This window comes from Phacochoerus africanus, chromosome 4, assembly GCF_016906955.1.
Source record: "Phacochoerus africanus isolate WHEZ1 chromosome 4, ROS_Pafr_v1, whole genome shotgun sequence".
In the NCBI taxonomy this organism is placed as follows: domain Eukaryota; kingdom Metazoa; phylum Chordata; class Mammalia; order Artiodactyla; family Suidae; genus Phacochoerus; species Phacochoerus africanus.
In genome coordinates this window covers 82,726,926-82,746,766 of record NC_062547.1, presented here as the reverse complement: position 1 = coordinate 82,746,766, position 19,841 = coordinate 82,726,926, and the positions used below count along the sequence as shown (strand labels likewise).

The 19,841-nt window shown below is 40.5% G+C and overlaps 1 protein-coding gene across 2 annotated transcripts; it reads right to left on the bottom strand.

Annotated features, from left to right (window-relative positions):
* Positions 1–3,780: 3,780 nt before the first annotated feature.
* Positions 3,781–11,573, bottom strand: BTF3 (basic transcription factor 3). 2 transcript variants are annotated; one of them, XM_047778086.1, is made up of 6 exons: positions 11,429–11,573; positions 10,779–10,847; positions 6,774–6,887; positions 6,258–6,459; positions 4,940–4,996; positions 3,781–4,085 (listed from the first exon to the last, which is right to left on the bottom strand). In XM_047778086.1, the coding sequence occupies exons 2-6, from the start codon at positions 10,845–10,847 to the stop codon at positions 4,039–4,041; spliced, it is 489 nt and encodes a 162-aa protein (XP_047634042.1). In that variant the 5' UTR covers positions 11,429–11,573; the 3' UTR covers positions 3,781–4,038. The 2 variants fall into 2 exon arrangements, with proteins under 2 accessions (XP_047634042.1, XP_047634041.1); XM_047778085.1 differs by having other exon boundaries at positions 11,191–11,562.
* Between the last annotated feature and the right edge of the window lie 8,268 nt (positions 11,574–19,841).

Here is a 19,841-nt window from a genome sequence, read left to right as displayed (position 1 = left end):
AAGCTTACAAGATGCAAAATGAACCTACCCCAAGCCCAACTCTAATCCAGGTATCTAAACAACTTCCTGTTTACCATTTCACACACCAAACCATAATTTTCTGGAGATAACGTGATTTTAGGTGTAAATATGTTTGAGATATGTTACCAGCCTGCCATTTACATCTTTTCTTTTTTTTTTTTTTTTTTGGTCTTTTTGTCATTTTGTCTTTTAGGGATGCACCACTGGCACATGGAGGTTCCCAGGCTGGCAGTTGAATTGGAACTGTAGCTGTCAGCCTACACCACAGCCACAGTAACGCAGGATCCGAGCCGCATCTGCAACCTACACCATAGCTCACAGCAATGCCAGATCCTTAACCCACTTGACCGAGGCCAAGGATTGAACCTGCAACCTCATGGTTCCCAGTGGGATTCGTTTCTGCTGTGCCACGACGGGAACTCCAGAATCTTTAATAGATATCTGCAATATTCCCCTTGGACAGTTCTCCCTAATATTTAAAAATATCCAAATGGCATTCCCCCAATAGCATTTTTTTCCTGTCCATCTTAACATTTCAATAGTTATGGCTTTAAAGATAAATTGTCCAGTTTTACAGTGCCCCAAGTGTTCAGGCTGGAGATGGGATACTGTTTTCTTTGCTGACTGTGCCTGCATTCCCAGAATTCACTGCAAAGATGGCATTCAACACTGTGCTGATTGGAGTGATGAAAATTTATGTGAATAGAAGACTTTTCTAACTATTGTTTTGGAAAGGCTTAAAAACTGTTATAGTTCCTTTAAGAGTTCTCTCCCCACAAAATGACATATGTATCTTAAAGGTGTGTAGGGGTGGGGGTGGGGGTGGGGGTGGAGGAGCTACTAAAGCATGATTCAATGTTATGTAATCAAGAAAAAAAAATGATTAGAAATCAAACCCAACCTTTAGTGACCTTCAACTCATTTTTAAGCTTGTTTCCAAACTTGAGAATGGAGCTTTCTGCCCTGTACACCACAGGGCTATTATGGGGATGACACGTGTACTCTACTTCGATTATTTCAACAAAGAAAGGATATTAATCTTAAGAATCCTCAGCACAAAATCGATGGCTATCTCTTCATTAGTGTAGCCCTGGTTTAGATCCAGCGGAAAGTTATTTTGGCTCAGGAATGGTTTTAAAAGCAGTGGATAACAGTCAGCAAATAGAACAGTCAAAAAAACCAACCAGACCAGAAGCATCTGCCCCCTCCAGCCTGCCAGGGCCTGAAAATTCTTTCCAGTAGGTATGGAGGTCAAGAGTAGACCTGGGTTTGAATCTCCTCCTACCACTTCAGGGGCCATGTGACCTGACAAGCGATCTCCCCTATAAAAGAAAGTTTACCTTTGAAATATGACTCTTTTGGGGAAACTGTTATAATAGTGATATGAGTTGTACAGTGCTCAACATATAACAGCCACAGGAATTGTGGACAATTAAAGAAAAATTGTAAGGACAGGGTAGACTATATTATTATTCAAAAATATATCTGCTATCCTGCTCTGGGGAGGATTAAACTTCCCCCATCCTCGTGGCCATCGCACTTGACCATGTACGTGACTTGCTCTGGCTGGGAAATGTTCATGATATACATTACTTCCCAGCATTAAGTTTGAAGAGCTGGTTTATTGTTTGCCTTCTCTTTTCCCTGTCCTGAGACTCGAAATGTTCCGATTAAGAGGCTACTCTTGGAGTCAAGTAAAGCCCAACCAGAGGCAAAACACAAACATGACCAACCTTTGTAGCAACTACAATTTCTAGATATTTGTAACTGTAGCATAACTCTGCCTATCTTGATACTACAAATATTACAAGAAAAACCTTTCTTACCTATCTACAGCCACCAACACACATCAGATCCTTATAGATCAAAGGAAACGTTTTTAGAGGTTGCTGGGGGAAGAAGGGGGTGCAGAGATTGAGTACAGGCAGAACAGGATTAACTTGAGCTGGTACCTGCTACAAGCAGCCAGCAGCCCTGGGATAGCCTAGCCTGGAAATCTATTGCATACCTCTGTTTAGTCCCTTTCCTCTATGGACCTAAGTAACTGAAAGGGATATTGAGATAATGGCACTGTCACATGCTCAAGTCACTCCAATCATGAAATGAGATGAGAAATATCCCTATGCTACTCAAAGCATCACCAGTGGAACCACATCACCTGGGAGCTTACCAGAATTGCAAAGCCTCACACCCTACTCCAAGCCTTCCCAATCCTCTGCACTCCAGGTCAGCCACTCCATGTATTTTTGCGTTATATACAAGTAATACTTTTAACAGCTCTAAGAGCCACCATCTTCTCACCCTGCCAGGAAACTGAGTGTGCCAGATGGAGGTTTCTCTATCCGTCTGAGGGCTGCTGCAATGAATATGCAGCAGAGCTCAACTTCACCCACAGTTGTCTGGAAACATGTACTTAAGTCTTGTAATTTTGTAAACCATTGAGATGCTAGTCCTAGTTACTGTAGCAATATACTCCATCGGAACTAAAAGACATCCTTTGAAGAAAATAATAATGTGCACTTTTCACACACCATTTTTCTGTTAACAGTGACTTTTAGATGTAGCTGTATAGTACCATCACAAGGTATTTTCCAAACTGGTATGGAAATTTAAAATGAATTCTTATTGTTGCAAGAAGAAACTAAGGTATTATGATTGCTAGTAACAATAGCCCTACATTGAGGGAATTTTCTGGGGTAAAGAAATTGTTCGGTATTCTGATTATAGCAGCAGTCACATTATGCGTTAAAATTCTTTTAACTGTTAGCACACAAGTTATCACAATTTTACTATTAATTTAAAAAAATGGAAATTCCTGTTGTGGGTGCAACAGGCTCGATTGGTGGCATCTTCAGAGGGCTGGGACACAGGTTCGTTCCCCAGCCTGGCACAGTGGGTTAAGAATCCGGTGTTGCCACAGCAGTGGCTTAGGTCGCAACTGAGACTCAGATCTGATCCCTGGCCTAGGAACTCCATACGCAGCAAGGTGGCAGTCAGAAAAAGTAAAAAAAAAAAAAATGCCTTTAAAAGAAAAAAGTAGGGAGTTCCTATTGTGGTCAATGGATTAAGAACCAACTAGTATCCATGAGGAGTTGGGTTGGATCCCTGGCTTCATTCAGTAGGAAGGATCTGGCATTGCCACAAGCTGTGGTGTAGGCTACCAGCTGCACCTCCAATTCTACCCCTAGCCTAGGAACTTCCATGTGCCTCAGGTGCGGCCCCAAAAAGAAAGAAAAAAGTAGCCCTGATCATTTAAATTGTTATCACTTAAGGTAGACAAGGTGACATTCCTAATACAAACACTACTTTTTTATATAATACCCTACACAGGAGGGAGTTAAGAAATTAAATTTTTGAAGTAACCTCAATTATATCTACAAAATGGAGCTACTAGTCCCTACTTTAAAGATTGAGGATTAAATGAGAGAAAATTAAGTGATAATACATAAAAAGCACTCAGGATATGATAACAATATAGACAATATTAAGAGAAAAAACCTTGCCCACTAAGGAATATTCTATCCTAATCTTATAATTAATCCCATCACATAAGCCATGGGAAGTCCCAAGAACTGCTGGAGAAAAAGGGTTTCAAACATTAAGAACTCTATACGACCTTTGTTATTTATACTGTCATTTTAGCTCTTTAATCAGATTCCATCCAAGATTATCAGCCATATTACATGTCATGATTAGCTTTCTATAAACAATTTTGCTGTGTACAAATCAGTTATCAATGAAATAAAAAATAAAACCATATACTAGGCAAAGAACTTTATTAATCTTTGTTTCAAACTTAATTCCCAGGCTTCTTCAGCTTAATTAAAGCTGCAAAGAATGAATTGTGTATAAGCAAAAACTGAAAAGAGCTGCAGTGTCCAGGGGCTTGGGCTTAAAAATATTAGAGATCTAGATTTTATCAGACCCATAAACAAAATTTTAAAAAGCAGTCATAATATAAAATAGCAGCTCCCAGTAACTTCTTCAAGTTTTATCTCCTTTAGAAGTTGACTCAATTCAGTTTGCTTCATTCTTGGAAGCCTCATCAAAATTCTCCACAAGATCTAGGAAAAGGGAGGAAAAAAAAAGAAACTCAGGAAAAAAGTCAAATCTACAAAAATAATAAGGTCTTAAAATATGTCCCACAGTTAAATCAGAATGTAAATTTAGATGCTCGTTTTTATTTCTGATGAGACCACTACTTTTTTGGCATATACTGAAGTGTATGTTTTGGCATATAATTAATACAAACGAAAGAGGGAAATTATTAATTTGCCAATGACATAAATATTATGCTTAAAGAATATGTATAGGCCCCTCCCCAATCCCTTACCATTCTAAGAATTAGTTAAACAATATAATGTATTAGTTATGTGGGGGACAGAACCAAAGAAGACAATGACACACAATTTAAAGTTTTCCTGCATTCTTAAGGACACCTATCTATGCAAAGTGGAATATTTCTCAGTCTAGGAAGTCTACTGCCTGTATTTGTTTTACAACAAAATTATCCAGTAACAGCTAGGATAGGAAAATGCCTCATGATTGATGGCCCAAAGGAATTTTTCTGCTAATTTCCAAATGGTTATATTCTAAGGTATTTCTACAACTTCTCTTGTGTCTTCTCATACATTTATGGATTTCAAAGTAGGAAACAAGGCTCATTTGTAATCTGCAAGTAGTTATTATATTTAGGTCACAATATACAAACCTATTTACTCAATATTTAAGGTTAGTTATCTTCTTGGGATCCCAAACAGAAAAAAACTCAAGGTTACAAACCTAACTCCTAACCCATGTCAACTGCATTATTTTTCTCATTCTCCCTTTGCCCCAAACTAATCTCTCCTACAGTTCAAAGATTCTTCATTCTCCCTTGCTAAGATTCTCTAGGTTAACCACAAGTGGGAGTTCCTACCTGGAACTTCATCATCATCATCCTCTCCAGTAGCAAGTGGGGCTTTTCCATCCACGGCTGTGAAAGGAATGTAAATGTTACATGTCTAAGTCTTCAATAAACACTAACCAAAACAACAGATGAAAGATCAAGTATTGTTACAACTTATGTTTATAGCCACATTTGGAGTTTCATCTATAGTACTAGTGATAGCCCAATGTCTACAAATGAGCTAAAATACTACTACTAGCTAACAAGCCAAATTCTATACCCATCTTTTCAACCCTTCTGTCCTACAACAAGGTAGAGGTAAACTCACACATCAAAAAACCTTTATTGAAGTGAAAATAATCAAAAAATTACAAGGGGAGTTTCCTGATGGTCTAGCCGATTTGGATTTGGCATTGTCACCACTGTGGCTTAGGTTCAAACCTTGGCCCAGGAACTTCCACATGCTGAGGGTGTGGCCAAAAATTAAAAAAAGAAAAAATTTAAGTGCCTTTGACTAGTTAGTCTCCACATTCCTTTTATTTCACAAGAAAGTGAACTACACTTGAGAGCTGAGACCTCACAGCACTAGCTCTGTACAATTTTCAGTAGGATCCTTCAAAAGCATAGCTCGGCTCTGAAACCCCAAGACTTTCTAGAACTTCTTGGGCCTTTCAGCATGATAAAACAAACACACCAAACACACACATTAATTAGAAGCCGAGTGAGCACACACCTAGAAAAACATGTATGACTAAGAGCTGGCCACATAATAAACCTATCTTGCTTCTACATTTCCATTCCTCAAAATTTAAATCAGAGGGCTTCAGCATAAAGTAGCTATCTATAGTCCCTAATGTATACCCATTCAACCACACAATTTTCTGCCCTGAACACAATCCTTTTTACACTATAATTAAAAACACCAGAATAGTAGCAAGCCAATTCCTAAAGACTATTGGTAATACCAGCTGAATCTGTACAAATGAAGAAATTTAATAATTTATAATATGCTTTAATTCTCAATTGTCAGTTATTAAAAAGGGAAACCCCAAATTAACATTTTCGTCATTTCCAGCTAATAAAGGTAAAATTTTTAGTCTCTGATTCAAAACGTGAAAGTTACTAAAAAAGAAACATTCTACTTAATCAAGTACAATGATCACAGCATACTAATAAATTATTAAAAGCACCAAAAACTGCTTAAAATTGTTGTAAAAATTGGTGTTTTTTAGAGGAAAGTTTGCATTTCCAAATATAAAGATCTTCATATCCACTTTGCACCCTAAATTTTAGAAATCTACTGATAAAATCAGTATCTCAGGGCAAAACTGCCAATAGGAAAACTTACATTGTTTGGGCAGAGCTTCAGCCAGTCTCCTTAAACTGGTCAGACTGTCTGCACCAAGCTGGTTTAAGATGCTGGGTAGCATTTCTGTCAGCTGCTTTGTCTCAGCATGGCCTGTGATGGTGAAAGTGTTTGCTGCCAGAGATGCCTGAACTTTAGGGTTGTTAAAATGGATCACTGTTCCTTGGTTTGTGAACATATTCACCTAAATAGAAAAAAAAATTTAAATTAGTAACACCCACTAAAATCCTTTTAAAACCAAACATTTTATTAAGCAAAACCTAAGGCTAAGTAACTTAGTATTTTCAGTGTGATGCACAGGCAAAATTCTGCCTGAAATGGAAAATGCAATCTAATCAATTTTACACTTAGCAATCACCCTGATGTTAACAGAATAAAAATGTATTTTAAAGGGATATGAAATTCTTTGTTGGAAGCAGAGTCAAAAAACCATTTAACACAGGAGTATTATTTTCAAACGAATCTTATTTTTGTAAAGAAATAAAATTTGACGATTACCTCTTCAATACCAGAGATATTGTTTACCCCCAACTTCTTTAAGGAGAACTGAAGTTTTTTGTCATCTGCTGTGGCTGTTCTATGAACCACCTTCTTCTTTCTGCGAGCAGTTCCCTAATGGGTCAAAAAAAAGGAAAGAACACAGCACCTGTCTATACCACAAAAATGGAAACAGTTTTAATTACTTTTTTATTTTTTTTGTCTTTTGAGGGCCACACCGGTGGCATACGGAGGTTCCCAGGCTAGGGGTCTAATCGGAGCTATAGCTGCCGGCCTATGCCAGAGCCACAGCAACATGGGATCCAAGCCTCGTCTGTGACCTACACCACAGCTCATGGCAATGCCAGATCCCTAACCCACTGAGCGAGGTGAGGGATCGAACCCGAAACCTCATGGTTACTAGTCAGATTCATTTCCGTTGGGGAACTCCCTGTAATTACTTTCTGACCACCCTGACCACTGAATCTGTGTAAGAAAATTACCATAGCCACAAACTTTCATGCAGTGAGCAGCCAAGTTAGGCACTGCTGGAAAGCCAAGAGGGGAATAAAAGGAATTATCTACAAATCCTTTCTAACTTCTAACATTTTCCTTGTCAGATATAAAGGAATGATCTTTTCAAAGTCCTACTTTGTACATTGTCTGCTCTAAGGGTGATCTAAGAGATGGCATATGCCAATCTAAAGCCTAATTTTAAACTCCATGTCTAGAATCATTAACCTTTCCCATTTTTATATTAAAGAAAAATCAACATCCATTAATATTCACAAACAAGATACTCTAAGACACAAATGAGTCTATATATTGACTTGTACAGCACCCAAGAGTAAAGCCTAAAGTTCTTATCTACCAGGCCCCTATACCAAGCCACTCTTGACTCTACATCTATTATACATGTATACTTCATCCTCGGCCAAGTAAACCTCATCATTCCAAAAACAAGCCAAACAGGAGCCTTTGCACTGGGAGGGAAAAAAGGGGGTGGCGGGGGGATCAAGACATTTTCACTGCTGGCAAAGTCCAGTAATTCTTCCCCTAGCATGTGCATAGCTCCCTACCTCGCCAAAGATCTATCCTTATGTCATCATATTGGAGTGGCCTTTCCCAACCACCCAATGAAAAAATGCCATCCCCACAACCATTTTCTATCTATCCAGGTTTATTTTTCTTCATAACACTTTCATAAGAGAGAAATATATTTTGTCTTCTCTTACCAGAATGTAAGCTCCTTCAGGGCTTCTATTTACTGCTACAAACCCAATTTTGAGTACAGTATTTGACTCACTAAAGGCACACAACTTGATGAATGAATAGAATACGGGCTTTAAGAAAACTTACCTCATACATATATGCCAAATCTCCCATCTCCCTCTTCTCAAATGTATCCCAGACTTTCAAAACTAGGCATATATGATACGTGTTCTCTGTTAAAAACTTTTTAATAACACTCTCATGGACTCTCTCATATAAACTAAGCTCTTTATGTGCTACATAAGGCTCTTCATGGGAAGGCTATCACCCACCTATCTCACTTCTTCCAACCTCCACACCAACTCCTACTCATCATTTAAAAATCTTCTTTAAAAAATCTTGAACATTAACAATGTTCAAGCCATCATCTCTTCTGTGCCTTTCCTAAGTACAATTAACACATCCAAACCAAATCCTTCCCACCTCTGTTATGAAAACATTTCTGCTCCACTACATATACTACACTGTAAAAACAGAGTTTTTTTTTAAGATGCCTATCTTACCCACTAGCATTAAAGTTCCCCTCTAAGAACTTTAAACCTCTTAAAATTTTAATCTCTAAAGATCCGGAGAGTAAAGGCTTAAGCAAATCATAGTTTACCTGAAGAAAATATAAGCAGCTACAAAAAACTCTGGTTACCAAAACCCCCAAAACCTTTTAAGAATGAGGATCACCTTGAAGCAGTCATATAGATACCTGGCTTCCAAAGAATACTCTCTAAAAGACATTCTAAGTAACTACCATAAGATTCTAAAAATAAAAGCAGTCCACCTTCTATAAGTTTCATATACTTCACAATCAATTTTTACTTAATTATCAATGCTCTGATCAGACACTGAAATAAAGGGCTTTCATGGTATTTACCTAAAAAGTAACTAATACTTACAAATCTCTAAGGCAACACTAACTCATCAAATCACACATTCCACAATATGTAGCTTTCTTAAAAGGTGAGGAAAATGTTTCCATATTACAATGATGACAGAAACACTTTTTTGTCTTTTCTAGGGGCGCTCCAGCGGCATATGGAGGTTCCCAGGCTAGGGGTCTAATAGCAGCTGCAGCCACCAGCCTACGCCAGAGCCACAGCAACGCAGGATCCAAGCCCCGTCTGCAACCTACACCACAGCTCATGGCAATGCCAGATCCTTAACCCACTGAGCAAGGCCAGGGATTGAACCCGCAACCTCATGGTTCCTAGTCGGATTCGTTAACCACTGAGCCATGATGGGAACTCCAGAAATACTTCTTATACTAAACAATTAAAGTTTAAGCCTACATCGGTCTTAAGAATCCCAGAAAATCTGGACTTTCCTTTACCCTACAATGTCTCTCACAAGACTAAAGATCAGAGTAACGAAAAAAGGTGGCACACAAGCCTATTAGTCAAATGACTCCTTCTGAAACCTGCACTGAAAGGAATGATGGTTAAAAATACCAGTATAAGAGCATGCAAACACTAACCCACAAAGAATATGAGTTCTCCTGGCACTCAAAGGCCACATCTAATTTATAATAATTGCTAAATAGAACAAGAAACACCTACTGTTGTTAATGGGTAGGTGCTGATATTAAAGACCAGCTTCAGTGAGGGGAAAAAAAGGGGGGGGGGTCCAATACTTTCACTGCTGGAAAATCCTGTAATTAACAGAGGTACAACTTATTACTTAAGTCTAAGTGCAACTTCTGGCTATTTCACAGTGGACTCTATTTGAAGGTAAATGTCTACAGCTGGGAAAAACTAATAATAAATTTTTTAGTATGAAAACTTTACAAGTTTTATCAGGTAAAGACACGCTCTGTTCCAACAGGCTACCACACCTTGTTAAATACTAGGAATGTGCTAACACAATGTGAAATACAACTAGGTAGACTTCTGTCTTAAGTGAACTTTTAAGTAAATTAGAGAACCTGAAAACTTACCATGTTCAAAAAATAACCCCCCTGAAGGGGACAGTAGCCACCAGGAAAAATCAATTAACTAAAATCTGAGCGATTAAAAACCCACCATTCTCATTCCTTCAATTTTAGTGTAATTACAAAGTTAAAATAGAAATATATCTGCTTAGGCAGTATTTCCAAATCCCCAGTCATCGCTCTTATGTCACAAAATGTACCTATAAAAATGACATTTTCAAATATCCTGGAAAATATACAACTACTCTAGGTTACATTTAGCTAAGAAAGGACCACAGAAAGGCCTTAATTTACAAGAGACATGAACTTTCAACTATTAAGTAGTTATCCAGAACCATACACTAAAGTTGAAAAGATAGGTGATACTTAAATTCAGTTAGCATAGTTACTAAAAAGGAAAAAACCAAGCACTAGCTATATATAACTTAGGCTATAAAGCCAATGACAAAACAAGTCAAGGGTATAACTGGCCACAATGATGATCTAACTGAAATGACACATTTTCTTTCTTATTAAATCAGACAACCTTTTGTTCTACCTAAAACACTGTAACACTGAAAAAAAAAAACCTACATAAAAACAAAGGCTGCTGTTTAAGTGCTCTCTTCGTCTCTATTCGCTTGCATTTTTTTCTTCTAATTTACAACCTGTGCGTCTCACGGATACACTACATTGTATATCTAATCTAATCCTGCCACTCCCTTCATTCGATTTGCTAGCTGTGAAATGCCCTCTAGAGACAAAGTGACAAGCCAATTATATTAGAAACGCAAAAGAGGAAAAAAACCCTAAAGAAACAACCACAAACAACCTCTCCCCACACTATGAAAACTTACTTTCCCACCAATGCGCACTTGTGCCTGCAGTTTGGCGAGTTTCTCCTGGTTCATGATAGTTTCTTTCATCTAGAAAAACAGGAAACCCTCAGCGAGGAAAAGGTCTAGTGCACTCTAGCCTTCCATGCTCGTTATTTCCCAAGGCACCAGCAGAATAAATGTCCTACACAGGCCGAGGCCTGGATCCCAAACCCACCCGCCAAGCTCCCAAATTTCCGGTTCGAGGGAGCCCAAAGCGCACCCGTTTTCCTATCCCTCCCCCACAACTCCTCCCCTCTTTGCTGGCCCAGAAAAAGGGCTGTAACCCACGCCTGGTCAGCGCCCCCACCCCCACCCCCACCCCGGCCCCGGCCCGGCCTCGGCCTAGCCAGGGCCTGCCCAGCCCGGCCACTCTCCGCAAGCCTCGCGGTACCTGAGGCTCCTGTCCTCGGGTTCCGCCGCGAGGTGGAGGAAGAGACGGCGTCGCCTCGCCCCCAGGGCAGCCGCCCCTGGCCCGACCTCGACCCCGAGAGTCAGCCTGAGTGGGTGCGCCTGTCCGTCGCATCGCCTTCCTCTCCTCAGCCCTGTCCCTCCCTGTCTCGCTCCTTCCGGGCACTTCCCGCCCCCGTTCCCGTCCTCCTCCCACGCCGGCGTCCAGAGCCTTTTTGTACCTTGTTGGAGTGGAAATGGGGTCGCGCGGGGGACTAGGGTTGGCGCTCAGGAGGTCTGGGGCAGACCAGCTGAGATAAGGCGCACACACGCGGGGACGCAAGATGGCAGCTAGAGGGAGGCCGGAAGTGACGCAACGCCCCTTCCTCCAAAAGTCAGGAAACGGACTTTGCCGCGAGCTCTGCGCCTGGCTGCGCACGCGCGAGCTCGGGCCGCCGGGTTTGTGACCGTCGCTTGTGGCCCTCCTCTCCTCGTCCAGCACTGGCCGGGTGGAGACCGCACGAGAGACTGGGCTGGAAGCACCGCGAGTGGCCCTAGGAAATGCTATGGAGGGGGTCAGAGAGCACGGTGCTTTGCACAGTTAGGGATGAGTAAGTCAGCCCTGTGTCCTTGGGCCAGAACCCCGAGTCCTTTCCGAAGAAAGGGCCCGTCACTTTTTCAGAAACCATTGAGGCGCCCCGAGCGTGCTCATCTGTTTCGCCGCTCTCCGCTCGCTGGGTGGTATAGGTTGCAGCGATCATTGGAATGTTTTATTTAGAATTCCCCCTTCGGCCCGATTGAGCCTTTACCCAGACTTTTGTGGGAAAAAAAACGACTGATTTCGCATTCCAAGGTTAGGTGCTTTGGTAGGTTGCAGGAACAGGTTCAGAATTTATGGGGAGCGTTTCAGAATGCAGACCTGAGCCCCACTTCTCAGCGATTCGGTCCGCCTAGGGATGGGACCGGGTAATCTGCATTTCAGCAAGCGTAGCCAGTGGCTAACCACCTTAATCCAATGAACGTGATTACCTTGCTTCTGAATCTTTCACGAAAAGTTGACTCCCTGATACCAGGTGGTATGGATTTGATGATTAGCGATTCACAGTTGAACGAATTTTTCCTTTCTTAACTGAGTAATTCAAAGGAGAATTTGTGCCCGGTGTGTTTGGGGAGGTTAACCTGATGGAGTTAAAAACTTCTAAACACTAGGACAAGCTTTAAGGTAATCTTAAAACAACCGATATTAAAACATGGCAGTTTAGGAGCTCCCAGGTGGCCACAGTTGGTTAAGGATCCTGCGTTGTCACTGCAGTTCCTCCGGTTGCTGCTGTGGCGCAGGTTCAATCCCAGGTTGGGAATTTCCACATGCCAGAGGCGGGACCTGAAAAAAATACTCATTTTTTAAAATGGCACTTGAAGTCATAGTGCTGTCTGATCAGCTTTTTTATGGCCTTAGCTATGAAAATCCTTTGTATATTCAAAACGGAGTCAGAAATCTAAACTAGAGAAAATAAAGCGAGAAAACTTGGGTAGGTGCAGATTTCACTCCAATTAAGATTAATATTTTTGTTTATGAATACTTATCCAGTGTAAATGTGTTAAAAGTGTGAGGTCTCCAGGGAAAAACTGATGAGGATTGCTGTATTGCTTTTTAGGATACTTGTAAGAGTTGCTATTTTCTCAAAAAACAATGTTGCTTCCATTATTAAATATGAGTCAAGTTTATTACAGAAAAGATAGTTTGTATTATTAGGCTATGGGGGTTACTCTCCTAAAGACAAAAGTCAAAATAACTGTGCTATAAAAATGTTACAAAATATAGAGGAAAAACCCCTCTTTTTAAAAGTATATCTTTGTTTAGGAATAGTTTTATCCCCTTCCTCCCGTTATCCTGGGGCCATTTGAAACTTCCCAGTCATGTGAGGTTTTCTGATTATCTTCATAAACACAGGTTTCTACATAAGTAATGTGCCACCTGATCGACCCCACTTGTTTTCAGGAAATGTTCCAGGTTTTTATTTTCCTTTGGCTTCCACTTTTCTCTTACTCTTTTGTAATTTTTAAAACGTGCACTATGTTGAAATCATGAAAAATTTCTAATCGTATGAAAAGAAAATTTTGGTTTTGACTCCTGGTTATTTAGTGAGTGGTCAGGAAATTCTGATTCTGCTAATATTTACATTCTGCTAATATTTATATAGGAGTCTCTAAAACAAATACCTGAAGGGACTCACCCCCCACCCCCCACAAACACACAAAAATAGCAACCAAGTTGCTGTCTTAGCTCAGTGATGGCAAAAGAGTAACTTACATAATATCATTTCCTATGTCCTCCCAATGTCTATGGCAAGTATGGATAACAGGCACCCAGACTTTACTGGTGAACTTCAACAAGCCTAAGAAACATTTACTCAACACCCAACATGGCCTTTGTCAATAGACAGAGTAGGCAAGAAAGGGGAAGTCTGCAGCCCTCCTTGGTTTATGGTTTATGGTCCAATCAATGCCCATGAATTGCCTTCATCTCTCAGTGGACTTCAGTCTGCTTCATTAAGAGCTAAAATATTTATATTATGTTTATTTCTTAAGAGCCCCATTCTGGAGTTCCTGTCATGGCTCAGTGGTTAATGAATCTGACTAGCAACCATGAGGATGTGGATTCGATCCTTGGCCTTGTTCAGTGGGTTAAGGATCCAACGTTGCCATGAGCTGTGGGGTAGGGCACAGTCTTGGCTCAGATCCTGCATTGCCATGGATCATGGATGTGGTAATAGGACGGCAGCTACAGCTCCAATTCGACCCCTAGCCTGGGAACCTCCATATGTCACTGGTGGGGCCCTAAAAAGACAAACAACAACAACCAAAAAAAGCCCCTTTCTGACCCACAAGAAGTATTGGAAGTCACTGAGGAGGATACATGTTCCCAAACTTTTAGTTGCTTCATGATCTGGCCCTTGACTGATAACCACAATGAACTTTTTTTAGTTTCTAGACCTTCGTAAACCTTCTTCTAGCACCCCCACCTTTATCAGTTAATATGTATACCTCACGTAGCTCTTAGGAAAGTTTTCTCTGACACTCTGAACCCCATTAAGTTATATCCATCATACTAATAGTTGTAGTATTTTATTAAATGCAAAATGAGAGATTGATAATTTTGCGTTAACGGAGGATTGAACTAGGAATCTTGACATTTTTCTACTGAATTAATAATATTGGGTGTTGGCTCTTCTGAATCTTCACAGAAATCTCGAGATAGGTTCTTTCCGTATCAGTGGTGAGAGAACTGAGGCTTAGAGAGTTAAGTGTAAAAATAGTCACAAACAACCTTATCCTCTCTCCCTCAAGTCTATCCATCTATATGTATCTGAGCCTATAGATATTGCCTTCTGTCCTGTTACACAGGAGTATTTCCTCTGGTTATTTCATTCAAGACCTTGATTCTTCCATTCTTGTTTCCCTCAAATAACTATCCTCCCCAACCCTTTCAACCAGATCATTCTGCCAGTACACTGAATATGCCTTGGTATCAGGTATCTTAGAACAAAACGCAACAGAAAACCTCTTGACTTCTGTTCCCCTCCAGCCAGTACTTGATTGTTGTGCTCCTCTTTATAGTAGATGTTCTCCAAAAATTGTCTAAAACTCCATCTTGACAAATCCAAAGGCAAATTCTTAGTTCTCATTTTAGGCAGTTCTTGACATCTTGACCACTTCCACATTTTGAAACACTGTCTTCTTTAAGCTTCCAGAACACCTCACTCACTGGTTTCCTCTTACTTAACTGGCATCTCTTCAGTCTACTTTGCTTTATCTTCTTCCTCTGACTTCTAAATATTAGACATGCTCACATCTTAGTCCCATGTTTTTTTCTATCTCTATTCTCCCTAAATGGTTTCATCCAATCCCATGGCTGTAAATATTATTTTTGTTTTGATAAGTCCCAAGATTATAATTCTAACCCTAACTTTTTGAACACTAGACTGAATATTCTTTTTGCATTCTTATGGAAAACTTAAGGTACATAAAAATAATATATTGAACCTCAGTAAGTTTTTCACTCAAGCATCAACAGTTACTAAATTAATAATAGATTAATTATTCTTAATATGGTAGGTGATTATTTTTCATTTTTGAAGTTGACATATTCATAGACCTTTATTCCATATATTTTTTGTTTTGCTCAATTATTTAACTTTTTATTGGGACTGATTGTGGAGGTTAATTTGGGAAGCTTTTGTATCTTTATTCATTATTGTACGAGTCTGCATCAAATCAGTTGCAGGAAATAGATCTGGCTCATTTAAATATATGGAGATTTAATGTAGGGAATTGGTATTTAGAAAATTGTTTAAAGTGGTGGAGGAGTAGGCTTTAGCCTAGACTTTCAGAAATGAGTCCCAGGATAATACTACTAAGTTGGGCTGTCAAGGGAACTACTACCACTGTCCCCATCCATCAGGATGATGGAGAATCAAAACCACAACTGGGGAGTTCTGTCATGGCTCAGTGATTAACGTATCTGACTAGGAACCATGAGGTTGCGAGTTTGATCCCTGCCCTTGCTCAGTGGGTTAAGGATCTGGCGTTGCCGTGAGCTGTGGTGTAGGTTGCAGACGCAGCTCAGATCCCAAGTTGCTGTGGCTGTGGTGTAGGCCGGCAGCTACAGCTCCGATTAAACCCCTAGCCTGGGAACCTCCATATGCCATGGGTGCGGCCCTAGAAAAGGCAAAAGGACAAAAACAAAACAAAACAAACAAAAAAAAACACACCTGGAGTTAATGATGTTAAAAATATACTACTATGGCTACAATTCAAGAATCAAGAAGATACCATTACAAGTACTCAAAGCAAATGGTAATGCTTTGGCAAGCTGCTGCAGAAAATACCAAACTACCAAAAATCCAGAGTAGCAGAAAAAATGCTTTTACCCCACTTCCCAATCTGACTTAAATGTATCTAATTAACTGAAATCATGTGCCACTAGAACCCTAACTACATGTCTGGAAATGTAGTACTTTCCAGGATTGATAGGATAAGGAAACAAACTTCAAAAAAGTTTGAATGGATGCTGAGTACCAATCCACCTTATTCATCCAAATCTTCACATCCACCAACATAGTGCATCTATTTTTTTTTCAAATCATTTATTTATTTATTTATGATTTTGCTTTTTAGGCCAAACACGTGGCATATGGAAGCTCCTAGGCTAGGGGTTGAATCAGAGCTACAGCTGCTGGCCTAGGCCACAGCCACAGCAACACAGGATCCAAGCCACGTCTACGACCTACACCAAAGCTCACAGCAACACCAGATCCCAGCCCACTGACTGAGGCCAGGGATTGAACCCTCTTGCTCATGGATACTAGTAGGATTCGTTTCTGTTGCACCAAAATGGGAACTCTCTTTTTGGTATTTCAACAGAGAAAAGTTTGTGAAGATCTTGTTCTTTATTAGCTGCATTCCCAGATACATTGTAGTCTTTATTTTTTAATCTCTCCTATTTTAGATATTGTAAATATCTTCCAATCTATTATATTTGTCTCTAGGACCCTTGTTGAACATAATCATTAATATTTGACCCCAAGGTGATCCAGCCATCAATTTACAGAAAATATGAGTGCCAGAAAAAAATGTTACATTATTCCACAGAATGCAGTCAACAAACTTCAGGTTATAGGAAATGACAGGGCAATTAACCTAGCATTTCAAGAAAAAAAATTTAGGGGAAAAAAGGGAGGAGAGAGGAGATTCTTTAGAAAAAAAACAGACCTGGAGTTCCCGTCGTGGCTCAGCGGAAATGAATCTGACTAGGAACCGTGAGGTTTCAGGTTCGATCCCTGACCTCGCTTAGTGGGTTAAGGATCCAGCATTGCGGTGAACTGTGGTATAGGTCGCAGATGTGGCTCGGATCTGGCATTGCTGTGGCTGTGGTATAGGCCGATGGCTACAGCTCTGATTAGACCCCAAACCTGGGAATCTCCATATGCCTTGGGTGTGACCCTCAAAAGACAAAAAGACAAAAAAAAAAAAGAAAGAAAGAAAGAAAGAAAAGAAGAAAGAAAAATCATATATTAAAAACATATATTAAAAAAAGGTAGGAGTTCCCGTCATGGCGCAGTGGTTAACGAATCTGGCTAGGAACCATGAGGTTTCGGGTTCGGTCCCTGCCCTTGCTCAGTGGGTTAACGATCTGGTGTTGCAGTGAGCTGTGGTGTAGGTTGCAGACGCGGCTCGATCCCGCGTTGCTGTGGCTCTGGCGTAGGCTGGTGGCTACAGCTCCGATTCGACCCCTAGCCTGGGAACCTCCATATGCCGTGGGAGCGGCCCAAAGAAATAGCAAAAAGACAAAAAAAAAAATGGTAAAAACTAGAGTGTTGAGGGGTGCATGCTCGGTGAGAAAATGAAAAGGAGATTCATAAACATCAGGATAGTAGTTACTTGTGGGCAGAGAAGAGGGGTTGGGATTGGGAGGAAACATCAGGGAGGTTTCGAGGGTGGTGAGGAAGGGTCTGTCTTCTGACTTATTAGTGACATGCAGTTTTCTGTATTTGCTATACTTAACCATAGAAGTTTTTTTTAAAGGGAATGAAACAAAATACAATACAAAGTTAAATGCATATTTAAAATCATATTTCAACACTAGAGTGGTGTGGTATAATAAGAAATATATACTTGGACTTTGTCCCAGGTTTCTGGTCCACAACTCGTAACACCCTTAGACTGTGAAGTGTCTTTTGTATGCTAAGAGGTGACTAGAGCACTGGAGCCCCTGGCTAGCTTCAGGTTGGATTAGTTTGCCAAAAAAAGATTTAGGCAGGATTAGAGGGTTGAGGGTTGGAACTTTATCAGTCCTATCCCTCCCCCACCCCCAAACCTTCACAGAGGGGAGAGGGCATAGAGATTGAGTTTAATCACCCATGGTCAATATTTTAATCATGCCTGTGCAATGAGACCTTCATAAATAACCCTAAGCAAGAGGGTTTGGAGGGCTTCCAGGTTGGTGAACCCATCAAGGCACTGGGAGGGTAATAGCCAAGAGAACGTAGAGATTCCAAAAATCCCCCTCCCACTTGCCATGCCCAATAGATCTCTTACATTTGGCTGTTCTTTAGTAGTATCTTTTATAATGAACTGGCAAATGTAGGTAAAATATTTTCCTGAGCTCAGTGAGCCACTCTAGCAAATTTCTGAACTTGAGGAGGGGGTCATGGGAACCCCAGATTTACAGCCAGTTAGTCAAAGTAAGGGTGGCCCTGGGCTTGGGACTGGCATCTGAGGTGAGGGCAATCTTGTGGGACTCATCCCTTTTAACCAGTGGCATTTAATGCTAACTCCAGGTAGATAACACCTTCATGAGATTGAATTATTGGACACCCACTTGATATCCAGAGAATCGGAGAATTGGTTCTTGGTGTGGAAAAAAGCACCAAACAATTCAATACTCAAGCAGTTACCTTTCTGGGGGAGGAGAATAGGAGTGAAGAACAGGGAGAAGAGGAGTTCCCATTGTGGCACAGCAGAAAGGAATCAGACTAGGAACCATGAGGCTTCAGGTTTAATCCCTGGCCCCACTCAGCGGGTTAAGGATCTGACGTTGCCATGAACTGTGGTGTAGGTCACAGATGCAGCTCAGATCCTGCACTGCCGTGGCTGTGGTGTAGGCCGGCATCTGTAGCTCCGATATGACCCCTAGCCTGGGAACTTCCATGTGCCTTAGGTGCAGCCCTAAAAAGACAAGAGACAAAAAAAAAAAAAAAAAAAGAACAGGGCGAAGAAAACTCAATGAGAGTCTGGCATGGACTGAAAGTGACTGTGCTAAAAATGGCTAATATCTATATGGCTTTTACATTAGGCTTTGTTCTTAGTGCTTTATATACATTAACCCATTGGACTCCATGAAATAGTACTATTACTCCCATTTTTCAGAAAGAGAAAATTGAGACACAGACAAGTTTAAGTAATTTCCCTAAGGGCATGGCACTGGTAAGTGGCAAAGGTGAAATATGAACACAGACAGGCAGCTCCACAATCTGTATATATTACTGTTGTCCATGCTGCTGTCTACAAGAGGATAAGATTATCTCAACTCTGTACCTGATACCTAATAAAAGTCTATCAACTGCTCACTCATTATCTCTACCTAGGTGACTAAGAGACATCCCAAATATACCATGTCTAAGCCAGAACAAGATTTCCCATCCACTATTAAATCAACACCAAGAGTCAACTCTCCATTCCCTCTATAACCTCGCATATCAAATCCCTCAACAACTGTTATCAATCCTACCTCCACCACATATCCCATCCTTGACCATGGACCATATTTACTGTTGCCCTCCCAATCCAAACCACCTGTGCTTCTGCTATAACAGCCTCCCAACTTGTCTCCCTGTTTCTCACTTGCCCACCTGCAGTTCATGCTCCACAGAGCAGAGGGTTTTTTTAGAAAGCAAATATTACTTGCTGCTTTTATTATTTATTCCAATAGCTGACCATTGCATTTAGACTCCTTACTGTGAACTTCAAAACCACACATAACCTGCCCATAATTACTTCTCAAATTTTATCTCCTGTTACTCTTCTTCTCGTTCTTAAGCATCTTATGTATTTGGGCTATTCAGAATATATAACAAGTTTCCTTGACCTTCATTT

Bases quoted from the DNA above. Each gene is read 5' to 3' on its own strand.
- BTF3 (XM_047778085.1), bottom strand. From the start codon at position 11,322: ATGCGACGGACAGGCGCACCCACTCAGGCTGACTCTCGGGGTCGAGGT. The intron at 6,888-10,778 runs GTAAGTTTTCAT...TTGACCCATTAG, and splicing joins AAGTGCGCATTGGTGGGAAA to GGAACTGCTCGCAGAAAGAA. The intron at 4,997-6,257 runs GTAAGTTTTCCT...TTCCTTTCACAG, and splicing joins TGAAGCTCTGCCCAAACAAT to CCGTGGATGGAAAAGCCCCA.